The following is a 12,607-nucleotide window of genomic DNA, read 5'->3' as shown; positions in this document are numbered from 1 at the left end:
GGGTCCAAGATTGGACTTAGACCCAGAAGGTTTCAAATATAGACCGAGTGTGGACCCAGACTAAGGTTGAGGTGAGATTTGCCGTGAGTCTTGGCTCAAACCAGAAAGGGACCTAGGTTCGAACCTGGGTGTGAACCTAGTTCAGACCTGGGTTGGGCTGAGTATGAGCATGGACTCAGACCCAGCCGAGTTCAGCTCAAGCCAAAAGCGAATCGGACTGAGATCTAATGATTAAACAATTCTAATAAGCAGACACAGCACTTGAAAACTTTTGCCCTAAATTATGGGTAGGCTCGGTCTGAGTGGGTTCCTAACTATTGAAATGCAGCTAGGCTGTGTAGGTCGCAACATAGGTCCTGGCCTCCTATTATAGGATTTTCACAAGGTCCTACTATGTTGCTTTGACGCAAAGGATTACGGAGAGGCGCTCACAGTTAAAGTTACGTGAATCCCAATCACCTCGACTCTCAATGCTAGGTTCCCCTCATGCAGTTATTGGGGATTTTGAGGGTTTTCAAAAATATTTGTTGGTTTCCCAGGCTTCCCCGGTCCGGCGTGTGCAAGAGTGTGTAAAGAAGCATGCAAGCAAAAATAATTGACAAGCAAGCAAACACATAATGCAATAAAGAAAAGAAGTGAGCTCTCAGCACCAATCATATCAAACGATGTGTGCTTCGAAGCGAAGCTCGCTCAATAGCATAGTAAAGATGGAGGGGTAAGCAACCCCTAAGAAGGTATTCAGCAGAATCAATAAAACCAAGCACAATCCGTGCCTAATCGAGCGCGGCTCGAGTCCAGGGTGGCTCGAACGAGACACAGTTCAAAGAGGGTACAAGCAACCCTCAAAATAATATTTTTTTAATTTTATAATTTTTTTTATGAAGTAGGGTTAAACTAAGCATGATAAAGCAAGGAAATCATGATTTCCAACAAAATTAATTAAAGTAAAATAAAATCAAAAAGCACAAATAGAAAAGACATATCTTAAAAAGAAGAAAAATTGTATTTTTAAACAATTTATTTTAACCCAAAAATTGTTCAACAATAATATGAAGGGTCCTAAAATAGGGTTGTGGGGTCCTTGGAATTTTTCGAGACCTCTGAAACTGGATGACAAGGGTAGTGTCGCCTAGGCGGCACAGGTGGTGTCACCCAGTCTGGGCGGCACAGGTAGTGTCGCCCAAGACAGAGAGGGTTTCGCAGTCGCGGAAACCTTGGGTCCTGGTCACAGCCGAATTTGGGACTTTTTTTTTACAAAAAATCAGTGAAAATAGTGAACAAAAACACGTATTTCGAAGCTCGGATCAAGCTCAAACTGCCCCACAGTGGGCACCAAACTATTTACGATGCAAATCAAAGAGATCTTCAGACGAAGATCCCTCAGATCTGAACACCACAAACTGATCCCTTGGATCAGAACTAGCATAGATCCGAAATACGAATCAAAGTAATCCAAAATACAAATAAAAGTAATAAAACTGATCTACTTCTAATTAAAATGAAATAAAAACATAAAAGAAGTATAAGAAGGGATAAAAAGGTACCAAATCGGGTCAGATGGTCGGGACACCCGAGGCTTCGGGGCCTCGCCTGTATCAGAACCAGCTAGATTTTATGTCGTGCATCCTCTTTGTCTCTCTTTCTCCAAGTGTTGACCAAACCTTGGCTTGGTTGAATGGTTGTCTTTGTCTAAGGGTAGCTTAAGACTAGGATTTCCTAGGTCTAAGTCAACTCTTATGACTAGGGTTTCACAATCTCAATTTCTCAACTTTAAGGTTTTAAAAACTCAACCACCCAAATAGCCATCAAAATACCCCTTTTATGGACTGAGGATTGGCTGGGAAAGGAAACATGTCCTAACCAGCAGATCCCCTAGCCTGGACTATCATTCCGGTGGTCCCGGGTTAGGGTGACATTAGGTGTGTCACCCAGTCAAAAGTGGTCCAGGTTCATTGAACCTGCCCAAAATGGTTGGGAAACTCATGGCATGCGGAAATTGTCGTTTTGGGGCAGTTGGAGCTGGGCGGCACTGGTAGTGTCGCCCAAGCCAAGGCTGCTCAAAATTGGCACTTTTCGATGCAGGGCAGATTTTTGGGCTGTCAAGATGCTGCCTACAAAAAATTGTCTATTTCGGGTCAGTCTGGGTTGGATGACACTATGTGTGTCGCCCAGACCAGATCTGTCCAAAATGGCAGAGTATTGTCCAAGACCGATCTCATGGCTATCAAGATGCTACCTGTCAAAACATCGTCTGATTCGTGTCAGTTTGGGTTGGAGTGTCGCCCAGACTAGATCTACCCAAAACGGTAAATTCCTGTTCATGACCAATATCAAGGCTGTCAGGATGTTGCCTGCCAAAAATTAACAAATTCAGGTCAGTCCAGGATAGCTGGGAGACACTAGGAGCGTCGCCCGAGCGACACTGGGACTGTTGCCCAGTCTGGTGAGCGGCACTAAGTCCAGGCTGGCTAGACGACACTAGGAGCATCGCCCAGGTGACACTGGGAGTGTTGCCCAGTCTGGTGGGCGGCACTAGGTGTGTCTCTTAGTCTAGGTTGGCCGGCACTAGGTGTGTCGCCCAGTCTAGGATGGGCAACACTAGGTGGTCGCTCTGACAAAAATTGACCAAAATCACAAATTTTCAAATCGGGTCTGATTTACAAGCTCTTGTGATGCTTTCAGAAAAAAATTGAGTCAAAACAAGGGTATTTTTCTATTTTTAATGATTTTTTAATAAAAAAAATGGTATCTACGGGATTTTGGATCACAAGGTAGGCAGTATGGTTCTGGATCACAGGGTAGGCAGTATGGACTGTGGGCATTTATGATTTCGGGGTTTGGTAGGATAATGTGGTCCTAAAGGTTCAGGAAAACCACAAAATTTGCTAGTTTTAAAGTAGGGTGCCCACAATATATTTTAGTTTTCTAATTCCCAATCTTCTTTCTTTTTTTGGTGTGCAAATTCTCTCGCAACTTACCAAATGATATTTATTGCCAAAATCATCCCCAAAGGAAATTGCGCATCAACTGTTCAATCCTTTTAGAGACTAATCCAGACATAACTGAATAGGACATCTGGTATACAGGTATATTCGCCATAGATGACTGAATAAGAATAACTCTCCCCCCAATAGATAATTGCTTAGCTTTCCAAATATCTAGTTTTGTGTTTTACTCTTTTAAAAACTGGATCTCAAACTGACTTCGGCACTCTGCCTTCCGATATTGGTAGACCAAGATAGGTCATTGGAAACTTCTCTATTTTACAACCCATATGAAAAGCCAATTGCATGAGCACCTCATCTTGACACTCCACCCTTATCAAGGAGGTTTTCTCAAACTTAACTTTGAAACCAAGCACCAATTCACAGCATAACAAAAATCTCTTGATATTAATAATTTGATTCATGTTCGCATCGCTAAACATCAAAGTGTCATCAGCATACTGCAAATGAGACACTGACAAATGAGATGTATCAGATACATTAAAGCCATTAAACATTCCTTTGCCTTCAACATTTCTAATCATCAAACTAAGAACTTCTGCAACTATTGTGAAAGGGAATTGAGATAAGGGATCTCCCTGCCTCAGTCCCTTAGAAGCCTTAAAAACCCTTTCGAACTTCCATTAACCAATACTGAAAAATGTGCTAAAGAAATATACCTATTAATCCACATTCCCCATTTTTCCCCGAAGCCCATACATCTCAACGCTTCCAGCAACACGTCCCAATCAACCTGATCATACACCTTTTCCATAACTAGCTTGAGCAAAACTCCCGGCCTTCTTTCCAACGTCCTCGAATGCACACACTCTTGTACAATTAAGACTCCATCTGTGATAAATCTCACCTTAATGAATGTCGACTGAGGTCCTGAAATAACCCAATTAAGGACACCCTTGAGTCTATCTGCCAGCAACTTTGCTATGATTTTTTAAAGAATAGTCAGAAGGCTGATTGGTCTAATATCTGACATTCCTGTTATATGTTGAGTTAATGGCCTCATTCACAACACCTTTCGAAAGAAACTCATTCACCATAAATAACAAATCAAGTTTCATGTCTCAAAATTTTTGAAAGAAAACCACCGAAAATCCGTCAGGACCTGGCGCTTTGTCCCCGAGCAAAGCAAAAACTAAGTTCCTCCACTGTTACCATTTCTTTTAAAGACATTGCAACACTCTTTGGTAAAACTTTGAGACCGATACCACTAAAATTAGGCTTTATCTATAAATCCTTCGCAAAAACTTTTTGAAAGTGTTTCACAAATTCCATTTTCCCATTCATCACTCTTATTATCCTGCATTCCTTTAAAGAAAATACTGGACACATCATTCTGATGATGCTGAGCATTCGCTATAGCATGGAAAAACTTGGTGTACGAATCTCTATCCTTCAACCATCTGACCCTCAATTTTGGCCTCAGCGAATATAGCAGTGTAAAGACAAAAGAAGTTCATACTTCTCTTCTTGTAAAGCACTCATAAGAACTCCCCCCTGTATCACACCCTCCACACCTTCTAAACCTACAAATGTGTCTCTGATTTAATTTTGCAAGCAGAGATGGGTTTCCTTTTTGAATCAGCATATGTTTTACACTCAGCAAATTTTTATGTGATAAAGCCAAAAGAGCCCATAATAATAGCATTAGACTAAGTCATCTTAATCATATCGCACACCCCATTCTCCTCTAACCATGTTAGGTCAAAACGAAAAGGCTTAGGACCTTTAAAAGTATCATCCGTGCTGAGACAAATTGGATCATGGTCAGAAGATAGCTTACTAAGAGTATTTACTTTAGCCAGAGGAAAAAAGGACTCCCAATCACTCGACACTAAAAGCCTATCAATTTTACTCATGATAAGGTTCGAGACATTGATATTAGACCAAGTGACAGATGATCCATTTAAAGGAAAATCCATCATTTCATGCCTGATAATAATGTCATTGAATAATCACATACATCTATTCAAGTTTACTGTAAAGGAAATTCATCAGGCCATCGTATCATATTGAAATCATCAGCAATACACCAAGGTATATTCATACTAAAAATAACATCAGAGAGAGAATGTAAAAACTCTTCCTCCAACGCAAAAACATTTGGCCCATAAACATTAACACACCTCCATTTAAAACCATCTAAAGGGCCTTCAAAGGCACTAACAAAAAAATGAGCAAATAACTAAAAGTCCAGACATGTAACTACAGATGAGTCCCATATTGTCCATATGCTTCCTGAAGATCCTATCGCTTCTACCCCAACAAAACCTACTGGACTCATACCCCAAACATCTTTGATATCTCGAAGAGAAGGACTAGGGAGTTTTGTTTCTTGAAGAAGCAAAATGCTAGGTTTAAACTTTCTAACCAGCAAGAAGACTTCACGTTTTCTCTTCATCTCCCCTAGGCCTCGCACATTCCAGCTATTTACCTTCATTACACCAGAAGTAGCCCCATCTCCAGCACAAAGCGTAGAGGATGAGCAATCTGTGCTCTCAGACGTATCAACCAAAATTGGGTCCACTTCCCTAAAGAGAATTGCCCCCTTTAAGACTCCCCTTCTTCTGGGGGCTAGTCTAGGAGAGGATCACGATGGCACCGCCTTCTCTCCCATCAGCTTCATTTTACCTTTCACCTTTTGTTTAGCAGTACACTGACCAATAGCTGCCACTTCGTTTTTATCTTCATTCTCTATCGCCTTCTTTCTTGCCTTTATAAACTCCAAGACTGTACCAATGGGTACATCAAGAAACCCATATCATCAAGAATACCCACAAAATCATTTGTTGTATCCTTGATAACATCAAACTCCTTCACCTTGGGTGAAGAAACCCCCACTTCATCAGTACCAGAACCCAGCTCCACTACAGGTAAAGGAACCACTAACTCCTCAGCCCTCACACCATGGTGAAAAATGGTCTCACCCCCTTCATCTCCTTCCATTTGGATCTTAGCCCTTCCCACCAACTCGAGAGGCATAACTACCTCGTCAGGATCCACTTCCAAAACATTCAAAGGATCAACATTCATGACCCTCTCATCTGAAATCTCAAGGTTACTCCCGAAGGATAATGATAAAGATCCAATCTCTTAAAGCCACAATGGGCAGCCCCTGGGCCACAATGGGCAGCCTCTGGGCTTCTGGAGGAAGTCTCCTCGATATGCCGCCTTTCTAAAGGGAAGAAACCTTTCTCTTATTTCTACTTACCTCCAATCTCCAAAGTTGTTCCCCCAAAACTTTCCAGAAAACTGAAGAACTCTCATCACTAACATGAGGCCCAGGAGAAAGAATAAAGGGCAATCCTTTTCCCCTTTGAGCACTCCTTTTGAGTCCAAAAAAGGCTGCAGGGCAGACTCTTAAAAGAACATAAACACCATCCCCGTCGCCCTTCTCAATCACAATCATAGCCTACAAAGGTTGAGTACACTGGAACTTCTCAAACAAGCCTTTTGGACGATGCAACTTCTCAAACAAGCCTTTCTTAAATTTCAAATTCGACGATGCAACTTTCATTGCCTGATCCTGCCATCCACGTGGAACCAACGACTTCGATAGCCTCACACTTTCCTCCAAGCTCAAACAAGCTTGCAAGTGCAGCAATCCGCTATCCCAAAAGCCACCATCTTCATCTACCTCCTCCATTTATCTTTACGAAATTGTATAGCCTCAGAAATTGCCAATTCCTTAACCGGAAGATAGAGTTCAAACTTTTATCTTAAACAAGGCTTCAAAAATATATATAGATATAATCGTCAAAGATGCAAGCATCTCCGATGGTACAGACAAATCAATGGCCAGTGAAATAGTTATTGCCATATGAAAACCAGAGAAAAATACGATGCAGGTTTTTAAAGACAGAGGATTGGAGGATTGATAAAATCAGAGAGCTTTAAAAGAAATGCAGCAGTTCCTGAGCAAGGGGCACAAGCAAGAACATACGGTTAGACCCCAACCCAGCTGGATGGAAGAAAAAACCCTAAAACTAGAGAGATGGACGGATTACAGAGAGACAAAACACTAAAAGAGAGATTACATAGAGACGAAACTCTAAGACAGAGATTACAGATAGACGAAACACTAGAAGAGAGAGATTACATAGAGACGAAACTCTAAGACAGAGAGATTACAGAAAGATGAAACCCAGAGATAGACGAAACTCTAATCGACATCTTCTCTCTCCTCAACCACTTCCAGTCCCTATTGAAATTGAAACGCTTTGCTTGATTGATACTTATCTCTATCAACTATAAATACAGCTTCTAATTTTTAAAGAAGGAATTTGGATTAGAATCAGGATACATATTGTTGGTTATAAATAGAGATCTGTACAGGTGGTTTTATGGATAAGAATGTATGATTTACACTTATCAGAGGAAATTTTTACTCCCCAAATTTGGATGATTCACATACACTCTTTCCATTGCTATCTTTGCCCTTGGGAATTCTCATGCCTTATTTCAATTATTATTAGTATAAAATTTATGGAAAAAGTTTATATAAGGTTGTAACCCTAAAATGTAGAATTAAATATGCACTTCAAAATCTATTGGACAAGGTTGTTTTAATGTTGAAAAACTCTCTAATTGATAGATTCAGATGTATGAATACGAAAAAAAAGATTTTGAGTCCCAAAAATAGTGCACCTTGCAATATTTTATTTAGGCCGTCCATTTTCAACATTTTCATATCTACTTGATTTTAACTATTTTTTTAGTTTAAAATTTTATAATTAGAGATGAAAATAGATTTTCAGATAATCCTTATAAATTTTTATACCAAAATTACATGTTATGGTAAATTTTGGAGCTGCCTTAATTGGATTGGTTAAAGTTGCAACCTTATACAAACCACATCCAAAATTTAGTAATATAAAATTCAAATTATATGTACCTTATGGGATTTATCCCGACAAGTACACACCTGAGCTTGGTGATAAGAATTAAAAATAAGCAACTTTTTCATCTAATGCGATTTATATTTGACTCATTGTTTATATTGCATTGTAACTCTTTAAGATCCAATAATGTCTTGGGAAATTGGTTAAGGTCGTGGTAGTAACACCCACATCCTAGTTAACACATTGTGGTTTTCATTCTCATTGCTAACACCACCCACTTATACTTTCAAAAAACTAACTCTTAATTTACTTGAAAAAAAAAATTTGTTTTTATTCCCACCACTAACACCACCCACTAATACCTTCAAAACGCTCACCCTTAATCTACTTGAGAAAAAAAAAAGAAAAAAGAATTAACTCCTAATCTACTTAGAAAAACAAGAAGGGCCTCTCTTCCTCATTCAATTACCCAAAAAAAGAAATAAAAAATAATAATGTCCTGCATAAAGGAAAAAATAAAAAATAAAAAACTACTAGGATTTAATCTAAGAAAAAGTTTATATAATGTTGCAACCTTAAAATGTAAAATTACAGATGCACCTCAAAAATCCATTAGAAAAGGTTGTTTTAATGTTGAAAAACCCTCTAATTAATCATCTCAACATCCAGATATATGAATATAAAAAGAAAAAAATATATTGAGCCGCATAAATGGTGCATCTTGCAAAACATTATCCAGACCGTCCATTTTCAAGATTTCGATATGCTTATAGATCAATTTGATTTTAACCTTTTTTGAAGTTTAAAATTTTAAAATTAGAGATAAAAATAGATTTTCAAATAATCCTAAAAAAAATTTACACCAAAATTATATGTTACGTATAAAATTTGGAAGTGCGCCTTAATTGGATTATTTAAAGTTGCAACCGCATAGAAACCGCATCATATCAATCGTAACTATCAAAGACTATTTCCTCATTATTATTAGGAAAAAGTTTGTATATAAGGTTGCAACCTTAAAATGTAGAATTAAAGATGCACCTAAAAAATTGATCATAAAAGATGTTGGAAAACCCTCAAATTGATCATTTTAACATCGAGATGTCCTAATATGAAAAGAAAAAAATATTTCGAGTCCACGAAATAGTGTATCTTGCAACATATTAGCTAGACCATCCATTTTCAAGATTTTCATATGTTTTTAGATCTACTTGATTTGAACCATTTTTAGAGTTTAAAACTTTATAATTAGACATGAAAATGGACTCTCAAGTCATCCTAGGAATTTTTGAATCAAAATTACATTTATGATAAAAGTTAGTGGTGTGCCTTAATTGGATTGTTTAAAGTTGCAACTTTATGGAAACCACACCCTTATTATTAAAGGCCATTTTCTTTTTCTTTTTTTTTTATTTTCTTAAAGTTATGTAAAAGTAAAGACACCACGCCCTTATTATTAAACGCCATTTCCTTTTTATTTATTTATTTTTTCTTAAAGTTATGTAGAAGTAAAGGCTAGAAAAATAGAAACCTTTTATCTAAGGGAAAAGTTTATACATAGCCAAGTTTCTAAACAATCAAATTTGAGCTTATCTCAAAAACAATCAAATTGTTTTGATGTCCAAATATTTTCAAATTGATCAATCTCGACATCAAGAAGCATGTACATGAGAAAAAAAATAGATTTCAAGTTTTGGAAATAATATCTTTTGTAACACATTTTTTGGACAGTCAATTTTCAAGATTTTTAAATTTTCATATATATGTCGGTCTACACTATTTTTGAAGCTTTAAAATTTATAAATAAATATAAAAATATATTTTTAAGGCTATCACAAATATTTTCAATGTTGAAAACACATTTCTCGATATTAGATAAAGGTAGGCTCTAATTTGATTGTTTATAGCCTAGGCTCTATACAAACCGCACCCTTTATCTAATATTAATTATAGAAAACTAGAAAGCGTTAATATATAATTTTATGTTAATCATCATTATCAAATGCCATTTCCTCTTTATTTCCTCCTCCCTCCTGAATTCTTCTTCTCACCGAACTGGTAACGAACCTTCTCTCTCTAAATTCAAGCATCCCACCTGTTTACTTTCTCTCTCTAAAACCTTGAGCAACCCTCAACCATTTTCCTTCCATAGTTTTTTCTAGACCCCATTGTGCGACCGCTGATCCCTCAGACCCGTTTTGTGCGAGCACTCATCCGTCTCACACAAATCACGGCAGAGTTGTATTTTGCGAATACGTGTGCAGCCCTCTCTTCCCCTGCGTGCAGCCCTCTCATGTTCGGCAAAATCTCATCTGAATTCAATATTGCATCCAATTCAAATCCTCAACCCAAAAGCGCAATTCATATCTTAATTCCTCTGCAACTCTCCCTCCGCTCACTTTCTCTCTAAAGAGAGCCGCTGATTTCCCCACTTAACGGAGACATTTGTTCCTCCGTTCGCTTCCTCTCAACTGCTGCCAGGAGACATTTGTTCCCTTTCTCTCCACTCCTGAGAATTTCTTTAAAGGCCAACAAAATATTTGCAATTATCTCTTTCCCTTACTCTTTTTTAACTACCCCAAATCTCTCTCTAACCCAACTGCATAACAGTAATGAAGATTCATCCCAATCTTTCTCTAACCCAACTCTAATCCAACTTGCATGTAATCAAAATTCATCTCTCCCCACCTCTCTCTACATATATCAATACCTCTCTCGATATATATCAATCTGCATAAGAGTAATTCCCAGTCGGTAACCCAACTCTAATCCAACTGCATGTAATCAAAATTCATCTCCCCCATCTCTCTCTATATATATCAATCTGCATAAGAGTAATTCCCCATCGGTAACCCAACTCTAATCCAACTGCATGTAATCAAAATTCATCTCCCCCAGCGGAAAACATATGGAGGCACCCATGAGGCAACCAGAAGAGATTAGGAAACGAAAACTCAAGGCAAGACCCGTGCCCTGCATCGCCATCCCCACCAGAGCCTTTCCCCTCCCCGTCCCTCCCCCTCTCGCCGTCCCGCTCCCACCTCCCCCCTCCGCCTCCGCCTCCTCCTCATCCCCCTCTCTCCCTCTCTCTTCTTCTCTCTCCTCATTCCCTCTCTCTGCAATAGCAAATGACAATAATACTCCTCGTCACTCTGACCTCGTCCGCCTGCGCTTCTTGGGCAGCGGCGCCTCCGGCAATGTGCACCTCGTGCGCCACCTCCCCTCCTCCCAGCTCTTCGCCCTCAAGACGCTGCCCCTCTCCCTACAGGACGACGCCGCGCGTCACAATCTCCAACGCGAGATTCAGATCCTCTGCCAAGCCCATCACCCCCACGTAGTACGATGCCACGGCCTCTACGAAATCAACGCCGAGGCTCAAATCCTCCTTGAGTTCATGGACGGTGGATCCCTCAGCTCCAAGATACTCAACGAAACCCAGATCGCCCTTGTTTTTCGTCAAGTTTTGCTTGGCCTCGAGTACCTACACAAGCGGCGTATCGTGCATCGAGATCTTAAGCCCGCTAATCTCCTGATCAACTCACTTGATCAAGTGAAGATCGCGGATTTTGGGGTTAGCCGAATTTTAAGCAGGACCATTGATCCTTGCAATTCATCGGTTGGAACCATCGCTTACATGAGTCCAGAGAGAATTGACACGGATCGCAACCAGGGGGGTTACGATGGATACGCAGGTGATGTATGGGGAGTTGGGGTCAGTGCTTTGGAGATGTTTATGGGGAGATACCCGTTTTTGCCCCCCGGTAAAAGGCCCGATTTCGGGACTTTAATATGGGCCATATGCGGGGATGAGGCACCTGCTATGCTTATTCCCCAAGAGGCAACACCGCAATTCAGGAGCTTTCTTGAGGCTTGTTTGCAGAAGGATGCGAGGAAAAGGCCCACGGTTTCACACTTGTTATCTCACCAATTTGTGGCTCCACGATAGGGACTGTGCTTCTTCTTTTTTTTTTCTTTTCGATTTTTTTTTTTTTTTCGGCAACCCAAGAGAGATTTTTTTGCTGTGTTTTTTTTACCAGTATTCGGTTTTGGATTTGTGTGTGTATTGTTTAGATGGATATATCGATGAAGGATTACATGGTTTTTCTAATGAAAAGGTCACAAGTTAATATTAAAAACAAAAAATATATAAAAAGTAGTGCATCTTTTAGATGCATGTAAAGTTGCGGTTCCTCCTAAATCAATAAAATCTAGCGGATCAAAAAAAAATCAGAAATAATCCTTTTAGTTCTTCTTTTTTTTTTTTTTTGTACATATTAATTTTCTCCATGTTAGCTACTATACATATCTAAAAAAAATTAAGTCCAAATTCCATCTTAAAAAAAAAATTAAGTCCAAATTCCATCTTAAAAATAAATCAAATCCAATTTCCGTCTAAAAAATATATCAAAATAATGAAAGGCCGCATATCTACATATGAATACTAAGACTCATAGAAACCGTGTCCTTTAAAATTTAGACGAAGATAACCATGCATGGGACGAGATGGGGAAGCCATCCCACATGCCATGAATTTCAAACAATGGAACATGTTCCAACCCCCTACCTAACCTCCCTTCTTTGATGAAATAAGAAAGAATAAAATAAAGTATTATTGTGAGAACGTGAGATTCTACCAGTAGAATGCAAGGCAAAAGAGAGCTTCAGAAACGTGAATAAGAAAAGAAACGATATCTACCTCTCAACTTGATTATAAAAATAAAATAAAATAAGAGTGCCTATGCTCTTGGGAGCATGCCATTTGGG

General features: G+C 39.0%; 1 protein-coding gene across 1 annotated transcript; it reads left to right on the top strand.

Moving 5' to 3' along the window:
- Positions 1-9,727: 9,727 nt before the first annotated feature.
- LOC18422638 (mitogen-activated protein kinase kinase 4) lies at positions 9,728-11,948 on the top strand. Its single transcript, XM_006878496.3, has one exon. It carries the CDS (start codon positions 10,752-10,754, stop codon positions 11,787-11,789), a length of 1,038 nt encoding a protein of 345 aa, XP_006878558.3. The 5' UTR covers positions 9,728-10,751; the 3' UTR covers positions 11,790-11,948.
- Positions 11,949-12,607: the final 659 nt, after the last annotated feature.

This window comes from Amborella trichopoda, chromosome 3, assembly GCF_054954075.1.
Source record: "Amborella trichopoda isolate Santa Cruz 75 chromosome 3, AtrichopodaSantaCruz75HAP2 v2.0, whole genome shotgun sequence".
In the NCBI taxonomy this organism is placed as follows: domain Eukaryota; kingdom Viridiplantae; phylum Streptophyta; class Magnoliopsida; order Amborellales; family Amborellaceae; genus Amborella; species Amborella trichopoda.
The sequence above is the reverse complement of the archived record's forward strand: the minus strand, read 5'-3'. Positions and strand labels throughout refer to the sequence as shown.

Coding starts and splice junctions, on each gene's coding strand:
- LOC18422638 (XM_006878496.3), top strand. CDS start 10,752: ATGGAGGCACCCATGAGGCAACCAGAAGAGATTAGGAAACGAAAACTC.